This window comes from Odontesthes bonariensis, chromosome 16 (assembly GCF_027942865.1).
Source record: "Odontesthes bonariensis isolate fOdoBon6 chromosome 16, fOdoBon6.hap1, whole genome shotgun sequence".
Classification (NCBI taxonomy): domain Eukaryota; kingdom Metazoa; phylum Chordata; class Actinopteri; order Atheriniformes; family Atherinopsidae; genus Odontesthes; species Odontesthes bonariensis.
Genome location: NC_134521.1, coordinates 9,294,850 through 9,313,881, shown reverse-complemented (window position 1 = coordinate 9,313,881; position 19,032 = coordinate 9,294,850). Strand labels below are relative to the sequence as shown.

General features: G+C 42.4%; 1 protein-coding gene across 4 annotated transcripts in view; it reads left to right on the top strand.

Annotated features, from left to right (window-relative positions):
• nrg2a (neuregulin 2a) overlaps window positions 1–19,032 on the top strand; it is an 80,175-nt gene that overhangs the window by 2,570 nt on the left and 58,573 nt on the right. The window contains exon 1 of one of the 4 annotated variants that reach the window (XM_075487689.1): window positions 17,928–18,178. The exons of the other annotated variants lie outside the window; for them this stretch is intronic. Within the exon in view, the coding sequence (XP_075343804.1) occupies window positions 18,094–18,178 (85 nt within the window). The 5' untranslated portion in view covers window positions 17,928–18,093. Of the gene's footprint in view, window positions 1–17,927; window positions 18,179–19,032 lie in introns of those variants that run through there. 4 annotated transcript variants of the gene reach the window in all.

Here is a 19,032-nt window from a genome sequence, read left to right as displayed (position 1 = left end):
ATCAAATCAAATTTATTTGTGTAGCACATTTCGGGTACAAAACAATTCAAAGTGCTTCACATAAAATAAAAGCATGGCAGCGGGGAATGGAAGAAGCATTAAAAATACATAAAAGAATATAAAGAGAAACAAATAAAAGAATTTAAATGAATTTAAAAACAAACATAAATTAACAGATATCGTGCAGATTATTATAGAATGAGGAAATACACAGTGGACAACAAAAGTTTAGCTGCTGACACCATCAGTACGTGCTTTTAACTACATCTACTCCTGTTTATACGTTAGTTGGCTTGACATCTAAATACTGAATCAGGACGCTGACACCTGTAGGCTTTTTTTTGTTTTTTACGTTGACTGATGGTTTTGAATCGAAAGAGAACTTTTACATGGTTATTGGTGTCTGTGTTAGCCCTGTGATGGACAGGGAAATCATGAGTGTTCCCCACTTTTTGTCAACTTGGAGTAACCAGTTGGCTCCAGTAACCAGTGACCCTGAAGGAGATGAATCAGGCAGCCTAAATAGAATGAATTGCAGATAATTCCCGTGATTAATCAGCATTACTTAACTTCCTTTCATAATCTGTACGTGTGCTACCTTTTGTTCTCAGATTAGATGACAGAAAAGAAAATGACTTCCACCTCGATAATCACGTATTTGGGAGGGAACGTGTCGTACTTTGAACTGTAATTTCAAGCATGTCACATCTGAGTTTTAGCGATTGTTATTTAGCATAACAATAGCATTTTTGTCCCTCGTGGCTCAGCCTAAATCAGAAGATGGTAGATGAGGCTTCAAGCTTTTTTTGTCTGTCCACAGATTCCTTGGAGGAGACCTACATAATTGCATTTTGTGTGTACACGTGTGTGGGAGTATTCAGACTGGTGGAAATCAGGAAAAGACATAACAAATCAGTGTCATGCTTTACAGTGCACATAAAAAATATCCTCTGAGTTGAGCAGTGGCACATCGTCACATAACTGCCCCGATATTTCCAATCGACAAACATGCAAAAGACTTTTGCTCGAGTGCTCGGTTATTTATAGCTTATTTAGCCCATTTATTTGAAGGAGTAAACCGGTGTAGCGATGCTGTCGTGAATGCGCACGCTCACCCTCACTAATCTGTCACTGTGACGCTCCACTATGCAGGTCGCAGCTGCTGCATTGAGGTGGCAGACAGGCAGACATTTGCCCCGAGCTATGCATCTTTCTGTGAACTGGAGGAGTTGCTTAGAAGAGCTTGACACAGAACATGAGTGACAGCTGCTGATGGCTACAGGGTTCTGCTCCTGCCTCACATGTTTATCTGTCTGCAACATCCTTCAGCATGCATACACCGACTGGTCGTCACGTTTATGTAGGACACACAAGAGCCATTTAGAAAACTCTGTGACAATTGTGCTCATTCATTGTGTTAAGCTAGCAGAGTTATTGCCCTGTGCTGCCGGACGTGCGTTTGCTGGAACAGATTTATGTCCGGCAGCCAGTGGATGCATGGATCCTGTTATACTGCACGTTTTGTGGGGTTGTTTTCTATGTTTACTCGGTCATTTATGTAGACTTTCTGCCATGCTAAACCTCCCTTTTGTCGACTCTTGCACTGACGAGAAAGACTGATGTATATTTATAGGAAGTGTGGGGAAAAAAAAGAGGCCTGGCCATTTTCAGTAATTGGCCCCTCATTTTCCTGTCCATTAGGCACTTTCTCGCAATCACTCAGACCTTTACTCCACATTTTCAAAGACAGAATTTTACAAGCTATCATTATGAGAGTGTGAGCATATTGGCTCTTAATCTTTTGTATCTGCAGAAGTTATGATTCCGCAGCGACGGACCGCTTGCCGTGGCAGAGATGAGATGCACTCACACCTGTTTGCACGACTCTGCTGTTACTTAGATGATTAGGAGCCTCAGACTACCTTTTCACAATCTCACGTTTGCACAACAGAAAACCCTGTAAAGATATCCATATGTGTTAAGAATCTGTAGCAGCATTAATTCTCCCTCTGGTGAAATATATGTGTCACAGGGATTAGTTGTAGTGTATACTAGAGTATGATTCATTCATCATGTAAACTTGATCATTATACCCACCTGTTGAAGTTAGATGAGTAATACATTAGTAACCTCAGCCTCTCCATTCAGCAGTCCTTTCGTAACACAGCATATAAACCATACAATGAGCATGAGGATTTATATATTTCATGGAATAATGTGTCTTTTGTTGCTTACTTCTCTGCACTTCTTGTGCTGCTACTGTAGAGTTGACACTAATCCAATTGTGCAATGATCAGGCCAAACACATGTCTTGTCAAGGGGCCAGCTTATAAACCCATGCAGCTAAAGTATCACGACGGAGATGCATAAAATATTTTACTGCCAACCTCAGTATTTCTCTCGTTTCACAGCATTTTCATCCTGGATGACTCTGGCTGAGAAGCTTCTTTATTCATAGTAGTTCAGAGGTACATGTGAGATTTTAAAATGCTTTGCCTGCAAAAACATTGAATCAGTATGTTGCATTCTTCAGGGAATCATTCTTATTTTCTTTAAGTTGGGTTATTGAATGCAACTCACATCTTTGGCATATGAATCATTCACCAGAAGGACAAATTAAGGCTTAAATGAGCTTTGAACAACCTTATTTGATAAGGAAAGTGTTAGATTTACCAAGAGGAAGCCTTTTTGGATGGCAAAATGTCATCTAAAAGCAATGCAAGAGGCTTTATGGAGATCTGGACAGTTGAAATTCAGTGTTAAAATGTGTTTATTTGGGGTTTTAGTCAGAGATGTGATAGTTTCTGGTAAAATAATGTTGAGTACAGACATTGTAAAGGTTGTTACACAAAATGTCTGCCTTGAGAGATGCAACTTTTCTGGTATTTCCTCTGTGCAGCCTCTGATTAATGTGTCCAGACGGAGATCGCCATCACCTGCGGGTGACACGATTCCACAACAGTCCTCACAAAGCCGTGAAAAATAACTGAAAAGATTATACATTAGTCAGTTTTTCTAACTTCTAAGAAAGGTAATGAAATTAAAAAATGACCGTCCTCTGTTGGTTATTGCTCATTTTAAAGCTGCATTGTTACAAAGTTCAGCCTGAGCTGAAGGAATTCCAGAAACAGGAAATGTGTGTATGGAGATTATCAGGATTACTCTCCTCAAAGACTCGTAAAAATGAGAAAGTCAAAACAAAAGTTGTGTTTTGATAGACTAAAGTAAGTCCAAACAAGGAAAAAGAAACACAGCAAAATGATTTTCCCCAAAGTCACACCTCATTTGATGAGCTAAACCACTGTTTGTGTTACAAGCAAAGCTCCGTGCGTGACAGAAAACGGAGTCGTTATCACCTTCTAACTCTGCTCTGATGTGCTGCATCGCAGAATTTAAGACTACCGGCTCAGTTCTACACGAGCGGTCTAACCACCTCCCTGTGCCAGATATTTTTGCACAGTTTTGAAGGACTGTTTACTTTGCCAAAACAATGCTTTGGATGATTATACGGATCCGTGCCGTAACACAGAATTATGTCGAGAACAATGGGCTTTACTCTAAGTTCAGCTGGATAAGAGCAGGGAGAACAATCTGTAATGCTGTGCAGGTCGAGGCTGTGAAAATAATCAAATGCTCTTCGTGAAAAAAGCTAACTTTCTCCGCAGGGCTGTTCACAAATCTAAACAAATGTGTTTGTGAGAGTGGGAAACAGCAAGGAAGTAATAACCTGCCGAATAGCATGTCAGCAGTATAGGGGTCCATTGCCTGTTTGTTTCCTCAATGAAAACCTGATTGAGGACAACAGTGACATCAATGAGACATCACCCGGAAATATGCACTTGCAAATACTAATATATGGTATTATTTTTGGTTAGAAATACATACTGAATATATATTCTGTACAATGAAAGTAGATGTGTTGATGAACAGGAATATATTTCTTGATTCTTCTGCATTTTAAGACTCTTTATTCCAACTTCTATCCACAAACGCTTTCACATCACACGTAATCTGAAACCCAGATCCCTTTTTTCAATGGGAAATATGGACGTTGGCTCTATAAATAGCACCAAACTTGTTTTTTTTCTATGCACATGTCATAGCTGTTTTACTGTAACCCTGCAGCATGCAGACAGCTGGCTGAAATCAGACAGAGATGCAGGATTGGGTCAGTTGGTGTGAATGCAGATTAATCTTCCAGTCGGTACCTAATCTTACAGCAAATAATCTCCATTAATCTCTTGCTTGAACTCACATACTGGGATGAAAACAGCTTTTGGAACAACAAAACTACGCATAATGTATGTAAACCATGAGGTCAGAATTCAGAATAATGTGTTTTCTGACACAATAATTAATACTTTCGCCTATAATTAGAAAATAGTGAGTTCTTATTTCCATGAGAGATGATTCTGTTGGTTACTACCCTGCTCAGTTCAAACTTAACAAAACTAATCTTTTAATCTGTTTAAAGAAGAAAGAAAATGCAGCCCCCAAAAAAAAGTGCTTAATAAGCTTTAACTATTTCCTATCTATTTCCACAGTTCAGGGCCTTTCCTCTGTGCTGAGGATTTTTCAAGCCACTGAAGAATGTTGACTTCACCACAATGAGGCAGTATATGATCAGGATGTGGAAGCAGCAGAAACACAGAAAAGTTGAAAGGGATGAGTCCGTTGGGAATGTCCCAGCAGTTGTTAGAGCCGCGGCCCTTACAGCTGGAACGGTGTCAAAAACACTCAAAGGCTCCCAGCCACCAAAACGCTCCGGAAGATATGACCGGCGCAACAACTGTGAAAGGCCCTGCCATGTGGATTTCACTTCCACCACAGAGGGAAGCCAACTTTATGGCGTTACAGTAGACCTACACTATTAATTCCGCAGCCAGTTATAAGCGGATGTGTTGTTTTTTTTTGAGCAAACTAACCATAAATGTGTCTCTCGGGGGTTAGACGATCGTGTCGGGTGTTAGACTGTGGAGGAAAAGAAGGCCGGTAGCAGCTCTGTGCAGAGAAATGTGCGGCGCTGAGTACTCCCAACACATGAGGAATCAGTTACATTTAAACAAGGCTGATTCCCAACTGTTAACACAATATGAGGCCTGTGTCTTTATAAAAACTGTAGAGACTTCAGAGAAAACACAAAACACGGGACATGGACTTGCTTTGTGAAAAAGCATGTTTTGCCACCTGATATGACGGTTTAACATGTTTGTATCGGCCCACGCTACAGTATATGACTTGTATCCCACTGCTTTGTGGAAGCAGTTTAAGTTTACCCTGCCTTTTGAATCATTCAGTAATTTGAAGCTATCTTGGGCTGCCATACTCTTCCTTCACAAGCTGCAGCCAGTGCATGTAATTAAATATTTAAAACATTTCTTTTTTTCTGTGCACAGCAGGAAAGGCTGTCGACAAAATTAACCCTTTATACTCACAGCCTGTGTCAGCGTTAAGCCAGGAATTTAGGTGCCAGAGTACAACAAAGGAACATCTACAGCGTAAAGAAATGACATATAAGCAAAAACCATGTCCAGTGCAACACATTAGAGGCCTTTCAGCATCTATTTGTATTACCAAGATGAGAGAGACCAGTACATACCAGTACATTTTTCATAGAAATGTAGAACCAAATTGAGAATGACATGTCTTATATTCAGGAAATATTGTACATTTTTGCCCTCAGTTTGAGTAAAACTTACAGCTCCTAAAGTGATCATCGATATCAGGACTATTAACCCTGTTTTTTATGCGTTTTGCTTTGTTCACACCGGCTCCGATATTAACCCAGGGTAATCCAGCTCTGCATAAATACATAACCCATTAGCTCATTTTCTAGTGATCCCAAACCTGTTTAACTAGCTCGGCTTGTTCCAATTTTAAAGGGGTTACTGGGGCATGAAAAATCAATTTCTCCCCACTGCTGGTACTTGCTTATCTAAGGAGAAAGAGTGAGATTAACATCTGATGGATGCTTTTTTATGAAGTGTTACTTAAGGCTTGTGATCAGCTGTGATTAGATCGCATAAATTAAAGCAGAAATCAACATTGTTCTGGCAGCTCACCAGCTTTACGTCAGCAACAGATCTCCATCTTTGTTTGCTGATACATCTGTCGAGCTGCGGGCCCACCACAGAATATTCAATAAACCGTTTTACAGATGGAAGTTAGACTTCTCAATCACAAGGTATCACCACAGCATCAGGATATCGATTTAGCGTAGTGTCCCACAAACTATGTGCATCATCTCACTGCTGGGGGAGGAACTGTTGTTCAGGTGGAAGAGAATGATTTGCTAATATCCTGGAAAAACAGCCCCGAAGCAACGCCTATCAAGCTTATCAGGCTGCTGCTGCTGATGTTCCAGACAACAGGTAACCTGTTTTAGCAGGAAGCTGGCTGGAAAATGATGCAAAAACAACCTAAAGTTGCCATTGGAATCAATAGAGCTTACAGTTACTCATTCATTGTTTAGTTTCCGAGTATTTAGAGGCAGGTTGAGTCAAACAGTGAAGCAGGTCATGCTCCTTGCTGAATGTGTTGGGTCAGTGGTTTTATATGGAAGCCTAAAAGTTTAAAAGTTTATAAATTCCATTGTGAACAATATGCAGCCTACTTAGTTGTAGAATTGATTAATTACATTAATTATCCACCTGCAGCTTCTGGTGCCTCCTCGTTGTAACGTCTCCTCACCAAGCTGTCAGGTAGATTCACAAGAAGTAGCGTGGCGCTGAGGGATAATGCAGGAGATAACCTTTTGCTGCAGACTCTCTCCTTGGCATTCGTTTTATATAAGCCTCGGGCCACTGTTACAGTCTGATCGAGAGTTTTGCATGTTTTGTTACTTTGTGATTGGATGGCAGCAACAACTTAGTTTACGCCCAGTCTCCTTCAGTAAAAAATGTGACATTCTCAGTAGAAATTCACTAAATCTGCAAAAAGTTGGCAGGATGCATTGTCTCATAATGGACTAACGCCAATCGAGTAATTTGTTTCCACGTATGTGGTTGCCTGCTAGTGCGTGTGTGCAGTTCTTTGTGTAATTGTCTGGATTTCTATGAAGTAGATTTGCTATGATTCTTTGCTGGCAAGCATACGCATGTTTTCCTGCATCAGTTGGTTGTAAGAATGCCACTTTCAGCGTTCTTGTCTTCTTTTTGTGTTGTGATTCAAGCCTGATTAGCGCCATACAGTTCCAGTTCCATATCATAAACTGAGCGTGAGCGTGCGGCGGCGTAAGCAAACTGTCAGTTATAAACGTCCATAGAAAGCGGACAGTGTCCATGACAGGAACTTCAACAGAAACGACAGGGAACAAAAGGACCATGGGAAGGGCAACTGTGTTTGTGTGCAGCGTGCCGAAGTGTTGAAAAGAGGGGCTGCCGGCACTCCTGCCGGGCGCCTCCCGGTGCGATTCAGGGACGTGTCCGGCCATGTTCACCCCACACACACAGTGCATATCCTGAGAGAAGGTTTGTTTCCTCAGGTATGTTGTAGGTGTGGATTGATGTGTGTCTTAACATGAAAAGACTTTACACAGAATGGAATGGCTTGTTAGCAGCGTTTGGAAGTGGACCAGGAGAGAAAAATCGTGTCGTCCTGCTCTGAGACATATGTTTATTTCAACAGAATTCAGGAAAACACACATGATGAGAGCATAGTGGAGATGGATTGCTTAATGTGGGCTGATCAAATGTAACAGTGAGGAGGAACTGATGAAAGATTGTGACACTGCTGACTCACAGAATAACACAGCTTGGCTGCATAAATGTGGATATTTAGATGCACTCAGGTTTACCACCATCCCACAGTGAGATGAGCGGATAGCTGCTCTTAGCCGTGTTTATTCTCACTGTGACGCAACCTGAGTTGTAAATTCTGGAGATTTTCCAGCGTGAATTTCTTGGAAAAGAAAGCAGGAAGCTTGTAAATATCCACAAACGGCTGCATTCACATGTAAAAGGAAATTAATATCAATTAAAGAATGACTCATTTGAACAGTTAAATGCAGAAAATTCAGACGACTACCTAACAGCCATAAAGTTCTAAACACAACATATGACAGCATGCATGTCTGTCTGTGATTAGCCCTGCGTGCACGATGCGTGCGGGGGAGTGTGTTTTGGTAGTAGGCCGTTCCTCTGTCCTTTACCCTTGCTTTCTTCTGACCTTCCACCAGAGCTCCTGCTCATTATTGTGTTTCTCTAATCTGGAGGGGACAGGACTGGGTGCAGAAGTGTATTTATCTTCCTGCACAAATAGGACCTCTTTCCGTCTGGTCTCTGCTCAGCTTGTTGTTGAAAGATAGCGAGCAGCGTAAAGTAAGCTTCAGTGTGTGCGTGTGCGTGTGCATGTGTGTGCGTGGGGTGAACGGAGATGTGTCCCAGCTGGCCCGCAGGCCGGCACTATAACCATCACCTCACTGCAGCAAACGTAGACAAAAGAGGAACACATCTGCCTTATGATGTTAGACTCATTTCGGAGTGAAGTCAGCATTCTTCACAGAGGTCTGCTGTGCTTGTAGAAGCCAGTAAAAGATCAGTGTTACACAAAGTCCCCACAGTGTGAGCCCTGCTTCCGCGTTTTCTCCATCCCATCTGTTGGGATGTGTACTTTTTGCTACGCATTGTCTAGGCATGTTTCTTTTCATTCCCTTGTTGTCTTCATGACACAAGGCTTTACGAACCCACCTCAAATGGCCAAGAGCCAGGAAACCGCTGTAGTCGAGCCGGCGTAACAAAGCGATGAAAAACGATACAACTGATGCCTTCTCTTCTCATGCTTTTCAACCTCTGTAAGATAATTCAGTCCAGAGTCCAGACTAAACACGGAGAAGCAGCATTTAGCTGTTATGCTGCAAACAAGTGGAACAAACTGCCAGAGGAGATTAACCTTTAACCAAATAGAGACATTTTTAAATCCAGGTTAAAAACACTTATTTTCTCATGTGTCAATGCATGAAATCTGCACGATATCTTTGAACTTATCCGGACTGTTGCTTGTTTTTAAATTCATTTAAAGCAATACAATGTAACTTCTCAAAAAGCCCATTATGGAGCTCCCCCTACAGGCTTGGAGGTAATGTACGGTTACACTGTCGTAAATACAACACCCTTTTGCTTTCACGTTTCACGTTTGTTGACGAACCGGCGAAGAGTCAGAAGGTGCAAGCTATGTCGACCGAGAAGGTAAGAGTAATCAAATGTACCTGGGAGCGTGAGAGGGTCTATTTGTTTTTGCGGTAGGTGTGTCAGAAAGCAAGTCGAAGTACTTCCGCTCAGCTCCCGGGCCGGTCCAGCAAAGTTACATAGCGCAGTTATTCCAACTCAGACCCCCGAAGGGCATAGGAGACAGGCCAATCGTAATATAACTCATTCTAGCCGCACAATTTTTTTCAAGCTGTTATTTTAAGGTAGAAATGTTACATAGTATTGCTTTAAATTATTTTATTTTTTTCTCTTTATATCCTTTAATGTATTTTAAATAGGGCTGGGAAACGATTACAATTTTTAATCTAATTAATCACATGATTTCCCTGATTAATCACGATTAATTGCATTTGTACGCAAAATCCAAAAATGAATTCTAAAGTAGTGTATAGCTTTTAGCATTTAGTTTTATTTGAAATGTGCTGCCATATGAATGAAAGTGCCATAACATTTGTTGTGCAAACACACTTTTAACATCAGCATCTTTCTGTAGTTTTTATGTAGAAGCCTCGCTCCACTGTCTGTTTCCTTGAATGACTTGCTGCTATCAGTTGTGTGTTTTGCCTTTAAGTGATATTTTAGACTGGAACTACTACGGTGAGAAGACAATTCAACTTGGCAGTGTTTACAGATGACTTTGGTTCTGTCGACTCGGCCGTCTGGAAGAACTTTAAAATGAAAATGGCAGAGTAAAAGTTCCGTACCCTTCTCCATGTTTGGCGGATCTGCCGATTAGTTTCTTTTCCGGTTCCGCAGCAGACAGCAACAGACTTTTACAAAATAAAAGCCTGTGAGCAACAGACTTTTACAATAATAAAATAAATAATAAAACCTGCGTTAATGAGCAATAAAATATTTATCGCGTTAAATAATTAATGAGTTAACTCGATAATAACGAGTTAACTTGCCCAGCCCTAATCTTTACCCATATGAATGTGCTTAAATATGATATAATGAGAAGACGTGGCCTTTTTAGCAACATTAATACTCTTTTGGCTGTTAGATTTCAGGTTAATGCTTTGGTTCTGCACCTCCATCTCTAAGCTGCTCACGCCTTATAGAACTATTAGGGCTTTAGCTAGCCTTGACCTCCCTCTCAGGCCCGGGGTTGTCAGTCTCTGCTGCATTTGGCAATGGATTTAAGTGCTTGTAAAGGGTTTTTTGTGTTTTCTGTGCAGTCATCTTGTTGTTTTGAGATGACCCGACCGCATCCCTGGCTTCCTGTCAGCCAGCTCTGCCGTGCCAGAGCACTGTGTGAGGCCGTCCTGGCACTGTCATTTGGGGCCACTTTCTTGCCCACTTATCAAGCTTTCAAATTCGAGTCCGCCTTGATGTGGGCTTATGCCGCCAAAGTATGATCTAAGCTTACACATGCGTAGTCGCCTGTTTTCCAGGAAAAGCCACAAAAGAAAACAAACAAAGAGATAAGACATACTTTGGATAAAGTCTGAGCTCGGGCCATGAGAGGCACAGGCAGAAATGCAAATGGTTGGAGCGAGATGTTGGTCTCACTCTGTGTGAAACTCCTCGCGGTGTCCTCATCGTGACATGTTTGTGTTGCTCCAAAAGCACATTCTGGAGATAAAGGAAAAGTGCAGAGCGCAAAAGGAATTTGATTTGATGCGAAGAATGCAAAGCAGAGAGCGGATACTCGTGTGTTTTTGAAGGGAGGGGGGTGGGGGGAGGGGGTGGTGGCTCCCGATAAGAGCACAACCTTCCCCTGTTTTTCCTTTTTGTAAATGGACATTACAGACTCAATTAGGAAATCCAAGGTTTTTAGTCCCTCTGAAAAATATTGAGATTAAGATAAGACGCTGTAAAAACAAGAAGATTTAAATCTAATTCTGAGGACTTTTAAAGAAAAAGCAGTAGCGGCGTGTAAGATGCTTTAAAAGTTTAATCAGTCAGAGTGAAAATGTTTGCGCAATGGAAAAAAAAACCCACAATCCTGCTGTGATTCACAAGTGATGTTTCCTAAAAGTCTCTTTCATAAACGAGGCACGCTGTCACACAGGCAAATAGTTTATATTTGCTACACTACGAGTGGAAAAAGGTCAATTTTGAATGTATCATTGACCCATGAGCTGTATTTACATGTGGATGCACCTGTGCGTTTGCACGGCTGCATGTGCGTGTTTTAGACGGCATGTTTGTATCCGAGTGTGACAGTGTATACTTTGTCAGCCCGAGGATACTTAGGTTGAGTGTGTGTTGTTCTCTGCGGTGAGAGCGCACATATGTGTTTGCGTGAAGGCCTGATCCTATGTGGGTGTGTGTTTGATAAACTGTGAGAGCATGTGGGAGACTGTTTGTCTGTTCATCTGGGTGAGAGCGCGAGAGAAAGGAGCAGAGCGAGGAGGAGGTGGAGGAGACCTGCTTTGCCCTCTATCTTCATTACGATCTGCTCGCAGTCACACAAACCTCTTTATCTCTCCGTTAGAGAGGACAGACAGAAGTACAGACTCTAAATAAATATCTTTTAAAGGAAGAAAGATACAGAGAGAGTCAGTCAAACAGCCTTAAGAAGATTTTTATTTATATCAAAGTCGTGCTCTTAGAGCATTTGTTCTATTTTAATACCCTTACCAAAGTTATAATTGTCCAATTTAAAGCCCTCCTGTTATCAGTGAAGAAATGCAATAAAAGTCCATAAATTTTTTTTATTATTTTTTTAATTTATTTATTTAAAGCAATACTATGTAACATTTCTACTTTAAAATAACAGCTTGAAAAAAATTGTGCGGCTAGAATGAGTTTTAATATTACGATTGGCCTGTCTCCTATGCCCTTCGGGGGTCTGAGTTGGAAAAATTGCGCTATGTAACTTTGCTGGAGCGGCCCGGGAGCTGAGCGGAAGTACTTCGACTTGCTTTCTGGCACACCTACCGCAAAAACAAATAGACCCCTCTCACGCTCCCAGGTACATTTGATTACTCTTACCTTCTCGGTCGACATAGCTTGCACCTTCTGACTCCTCGCCGGTTCGTCCACAAACGTGAAACGTGAAAGTGAAAGGGTGTTGTATTTAGACAGTGTAACCGTACATTACCTCCAAGCCTGTAGGGGGAGCTCCATAGTGGGCTTTTTGAGAAGTTACATTGTATTGCTTTAATTTTTTAGTCATTTATTATTATTATATTATTAGTTAGTAGTAGTATTTTTTTTAATTAGAATTGTTATTATTATTGTTGTTGTTAATATATAATCATTGTAAATATTAATAATTTTTTGAGCTACTTGACTAATTTGAATTTCCCCCATTGGGGGATGAATAAAGTATTTTTCTATTCTATTCTATTCTACATTAACAAATGCATCAGCCTGGTTGAGTTCCTTTTAATCCTCATTTATCAGTGACCACAGTGTTGTTTTAAAGAGTTAGCTACGTTCACATGCAGGTCCCATTTAGAGTATTGAAAACCTGCCTGTTTCACGCTGAAATAGCCGTAAAAACTCCGTCTCACAACCATGACTGATGCTAAAGATAAACAATCATTTGTATAGTCAGTCATAAAAGACACACCTGCGTCTTATGTGTTGGTGCATGTCTGCCTGCCTGCAGAACAAGCCAGAAGAGGCAAAAAAAAAAAACCAACAGATTGATTAGGAAAAGAAGAAGAAGAAGAATCAGCGGATTATTTGGACGGGTCCGTTCACCGCTCAGCTGCAGTAACCATCCAGAGGAGGAGATCACATCTGGCTGCACGGCTCTGTGTGTGTGTGTGTGTGTGTGTGTGTGTGTGTGTGTGTGCAACGCTGCCGTGGTTGCAGTATCATGCCCCATTGGCTGATGAGTTGCTATGCTCATCTCTTGTTCCTCTCAGCCCCAATCAATCCTGTCCCAATATGAGTCAGCGTGGCCATAAGTGGGAAAGATGCCTCTGACGCTCAGATCAATCACTTATCGGGCTCATCAATCAATCAAACCGGTGTCCGGTGTGGGGGGCACGTCTGAAGCGTTGGGGGTGTAACGCGCCTATCAAAGTTTCAGTGGCAGATGGAGACTGGAACAGAGCCGGAGAGAACTGAACAAACTGAGAGCCCGAAGAGCTAAAATCTCATTTTTTTTTTGTCTGTGGCCTTGAGAATGGAGCATGCTCAGTGCTGGTGTTTGTCATCTCCGCCTCTCTGAGATGCTGCTGCAGTGCTCCCCAGCAGGCTTGGCACAGGCTCACTCATGGACATCTCTCTTACTGGTGCGATTCAGTGGCCAGGCCGCAGCTGCTCAGCAGATACCTCTCTTTGCCTTTTCGCTGCCAGGTTTCTCCCTTTTCTTTCTGCCTCTCTCCATCTCCCCATTTGTCACACATTATCTCCCACTTTTCTCATTCGCATCCTTTCCCGTCTCTTGTCTCCGCCCTTCCACATCTAGCTGCTACCCTTAAGACGGTGGTTACTATGGTTACAGCTATGTGCCGCAGAAACGTGGAAGAGCAGAATCCACCCAGGATCCCTCCCTTGTTTAACACTTTCAGGCGATCTTGCTGTTTCCCTTTGGTTTTCTGGCAGCTTGATTTCATTTCACCGGTTCACTTTCTCTCTGCACAGTTCTGTGATTTCTGCGCTCCGGATCTCAGCTGCGGGTGGGCGGAGTCATGAGTAATGCATCAGTTTTTGAATCTCGCTTCACCTTGGCACGGCTGACCTTGAGAAAACAGTCCCCCCTCCTCGGGCGTCCAAATGTCAATGACATTGATTTGTGATAAGTCTCCCCTTGAGGGGGCCACGCCGGCCCACACACCGAGACGAGTCCTCGGAGCCTTGTCACGTGCTTCTCGTCTTTTTGTCGGTCATTCGCACACTCACACTTACACCGAAACATGCATGTGTAGAAACACACATGGAAGGCATCAAGGGTCTCAGCATCATACGTGCACTGAGGATTTTTACACGAGTTTTACACGATCTCCTTTGACTCTGCTAAATCTGCAGGTTCTGGTCATCTGACTTTCAGCAAAGCTGTCACCAAGGCAGCTTTTTACCATCTCAGAAACATCAACAGAATTAGAGGTTTTCTCTCCCAAACAGACCAGGAGAAACTCATCCATGCATTAATCTCCAGTAGACTCCATCACTGTAATGCTCTTTTAACTGGACTTCCCAAAAAGAGCATTAAACATCTGCAGCTCATCCAGAACACTGCTGCTGGAGTTTTAACCCGGACTAAGAGATCTGAACACATCACAGCAGCTTTAAAATCTTTACTCTGGCTTCCAGTCAGTCACAGAATAGATTTTAAAAGCCTGCTGATGGTTTACAATCTGTGATATGTTCAGAGAATATAAACCCAGCAGAGCTCTGAGATCCAAGGACTCAGGTCAGCTGGTCCAGTCCAGAGTCCAGACTAAACATGGAGAAGCAGCATTTAGCTGTTATGCTGCAAACAAGTGGAACAAACTGCCAGTGGAGATTAAACTTTCACCAAATGGAGACATTTTTAAATCTAGATTAAAAACATTTCTTTTCTCATGTGTCTATGCATGAAATCTGCACGATATCTTTGAACTTATCTGGACTGTTGCTTGTTTTTAAATTCATTTCAATTATTTTATTTGTTTCTCTTTATATTCTTTTATGTATTTTTCTTCCACTCCCTGCTGCAATACTTTTATTTTATGTGAAGCACTTTGAACTGTTTTGTACATGAAATGTGCAACACAAATACATTTGATGTGATTTGATCTGAAGAAGAGGCCATTATCCTACCCTCACTTTTTACCTTCCCTGCCTCCAGCTCTCTCTTTTTTCCCACTCTTTCCATTTATCCTCTATTGTTTTCGTCAGGACTTTGTCCTTGTTCTCTCCCCTTGCTCTCGCCTCACTTCTGAGAATTAAAAACTCTACAAGCACTAAAAGCAGGCACCCCCACGCCAACGTCCACTTTCCTGGCCCCCCCCCCCAAAAAAGGCAAACAGATGTAAACAACGTAACCTAATGGCTGTTTAAAGCCATTATGCTGAACAAGATAAACTCTCATGCCTGTGAAAGGGTAGGAGTGCCGCTGAGCAGCGTGATGATGTGCAGGTATGCTGCTTTTAGGAGCTCCATCACAAAGGAAAGCTATCTCCCCGTTTCTGGAGGACTTAGGAGGCAGACACTGATGAACTGGGCTCTGTGGAGTATTTATGAGCTGGACATAAGAGTATCAGTCAGATGTTCGGCCACACCCAGCCATTTACTCTGAATGATTAGGTGCGTGCACTTGCATACGATCCATATAAGAACCTTTTGGAATTTTCTTCTGTTTAAATGTTTTTTTGTTGTTTTGCTGGACATGTTCCTAAAGTTACGCTCCTCCCACACAGGCCCCGCTGTGGCCCTCCAGCTACAGACCCCGATCCAAGGACAGCCTACGACTTGCTGAACAACAGCAGATGCTTTCGAGTAGTTTGAAAAAAAGAAGAGAAAGAAATTTAGACCATATTTGTGCCTGGACAGTAAAAATGCAGCTAAGCTTCATGTATGTAGACATATTTAAACCCTGTTCAGAACTCTAATTTTCCCACAGTGTGTAGTCATCTATGAGCCGCTCTCTTTTCCTCTTTCTTCTGAATGTTCACGCAGTTTTTGCATATTTTATTTTGGCGAGTATGGATTGTAAAAACCTTGTATCCCTGCTGTGAAATGCTGAATGAATCAGTGTCAGAAGAGCTGCATGCCAAAGCCCCGAGTTAATATGCACCTAATATTCTTGCAGCTGTGCACTCTCACAAGTCCTCTCAATTAAAGTTGCACTAATCAATGAGAATTTCCCCCACTGTGGTTCCTAATAAGGGGGCCTAAAACTCCGCTTGACGACACACGTTGGCTCCGGGTGGAACCGGATGAGAGATGTTAAGAGAGGCAAACCTAGCTACGGACCTCCATCACGCTTTAAGTCACATTTTTCATGTCCTGATGTCACATATTGCTCTCCTTTCTGACACATACATAAACCACATGCCCACCCACAGTGGATACGAGTCCCATCTTGTTGAACAGGGGTGGAGGAAGTGAGTGAGATTGGTGAGAGATAGGGCGGTGCAAGTCAGCAGGAGCAGCTCTCCGTCAGCACAGCGCCTGCCAGTCTTCAGCTAGCTCTTCTGATAGATTAGATCATGGATAAAGAGTGAGTTAGAGGAAAGAGCAATATGCTTCAGAACCAGGAAGAGCCAGGCGTTGGAGGCTGGTTGGCATGTCGAACCTTGGCCTTGATATGACCTCACTTGCCCACAGATGAGGCTTACGCTATTGAGTGCACTGACCTGTTAAGACATGACCCTTGCGCTGCCCCTTTCAATCTCTGCAGCCTCCGCCTACTCCCAAGAAACGTCAAGAATCCTCTGAGGGCTTGACGGAGACAAACCCCGGGATGGCCCCACGGATGACTCATCTATGAGTTTCACTCAGAGTCTCTGCTATTGTTTCAATATTTCTCTTTTTTTTCCTTTTTTTTTTGCCACTTAGCAGGGCAGTTGAGTCGAGTAAAAGCCGTATTAAAGGTTTTTGCTTTGATATGGCAGCTTGAAACGAGACTGTAACGACGCCCCGCTTTGAGTTATACCAAATAAAGATGAATAGTCTACACTGGAAAAAATGCCCCTCCAAAAATAAGTAAAAAAAACAGCAAATACAAGACGTTTTTGCTTGAAATAAGCAAAAAAATCTGCCAATGGAACTAGTGAAAATCGGCTTGTCAAGATTTCTTGAAATAAGATGTGATATTTAAGACTTTTGAGATAAAAGTGATCTTGAAATTAGCTTAAAAACCTCTTCAAATGTCAAAAAAAAAACTTGTTTCATATGATATGTGATTTAAAACAATTTGTTTTCAAGACATTTTCATTTAACAAGATATTCCAGATGTATTGCCTTCAAACAAGTCCCTATATCTGGCTGAAATAGTACTTGTTAGGCAGTTGTGTCTTATATTAGGTGTAATGAGATATTTTGACTAAAAAATGAGACAAATATACTTGGTAAGACTTGGATTTTTTCCAGTGTAACTGCAGAACATCAGACGTAAAAAATAAAGATGAAACGTTTTCGCCGCCGAAGTCAAAATAAAGCTTATTTCATTGGTTTAAATTCTCATTCCTGGATGGACTTTAACATCTGGCTAACAGCGACGGCAAAGCAAAAACTACAGCCAAAGACGTGCTGAAACTCGTCCGTCGTACCTCGAGAGGTACTGACAGACGAGAGAAGTGAGGAAGGGGAGCAGCCCGGCAAAGCCTCGGATGATTTCGTGTCATTCTTTGCAAGGAACTGTCTGTCACAGATTGCAATCTGACATTCGGCACCTCACACACGCATATCCACACGATCTGTGCTCGGCAAATGCGAACCAGATGTGAGGAGCCGTGGGACCCCCCGACATTAACCTGGCAGGGGCAGGTCTCCGCCTGACTTATTTGGGTGGGGACAGCTTAGCTGGTTTACTTTTGAACGAGCCTTTAGAGAGGAGTGAGGATGCTGCCGCTGGAGAGATGACATAGAGATTTTTGTGTGGACTTCCAGGGAAGTTTCCCTCTGCAGGGCTTGGAAGAGCCACAGCTTATCTGACAGATCCTGTAAGGGAAGAGTTGATTGCCATAATGAAATGGGAAATGCCTTCCTTTCTCCCTCCCTTGTTCTTCCCTCCCTCTCGTACTCTCTCACAACTCTTATTCCTCCTCTCCCTACCTTTCTCTCCCCACTCCCTCCCTTCCTCTTTGCTTCTGCCCTGCTGTGAGTAGGTGGTTCCTCAGTTGAACTTGATTGGGCAGAGTCTATATAGGAGGAGAGACGCTCTAACAGGCTCAGAGTCTGGTGGTTCCCATTTGCCACACGTTCCCAAAAGGACTACCGTTTTTTTTTTTCTTCCCTTCTGTCACTTCTGGAAAGGATTTAACTTTGTTCTGACAGCATGACGGAGAACAAGAGGAAAGATAAGAAAGGGAGAAAGAGGAGCAAGAATGGACAAAAGGAGAAAGAGGGCAATCCCGCAACAGGTAAAATGACATTGATTCAGTTTCTGTGTAACTGTGTGAGGCAGAGAAAGGGTGTCAGTGACACAGATTTGAGGAAATAAAGGGTGAGATAAGTTTGTGTTACTGTGCTACGGAAGTGTGGAGCACAGCAAGTATCCCCTCGTCTTGTCTAAACTTGTCACATGAATGGATCTTTCTGTGGTCGGCACGAAAAGAGGCGCATCTGACTTTGGTACCAAGCAAAGGAAACAACTTTTTAAAGTTAACACGAGCCGTGGACCTCAGAATTACAGTTTGTGTACACCGTCTCTGTGTGTGTTTCAAAGGTTTTCACATGTTCTGTTACACATGACAGGTCAGGAAAAACATGCTTTCATTGAAAGAAAAACGATGCCTGGCAGAAAAAAGCAGCGGTCCTTACGCCGTCTGTGGCAGGTTTAATGATGAATGCTGTCACTGCTTTCACTGCTCATCTTAACTCTGAGTCCGGTGAGTCATCGGACAGAAAAGTTGGTGTTTCTCTGACGTTAGATCAGCACGGGAGCCGTCCTTCTCTTTCGGATTCACAAAGGTAGCAATGTGCTTGCTCACTGGTGGATCCTACAAGCTGAAGCTTGTCACTGTAGTTTGACCTGGGGTCATGGGGAAGCTCATCCCCCATTTCAGCAACACTTTGAGGACAATAGCTCGACTATTACAGTAGTTTTTATTGCTTCCAGCCTCGTTTGGTTGTTGCTTTTCACTCTTGGTACCAAAGACATCAGACATTCCTTGTTGATCAGATACCTTATCTCAGATGCCTCATCTTGATAGACATTTTGTACCAGGTGATGTCACCCGTGTCAGCCTCCAGCAGATAAAGCTCCATATGGGGT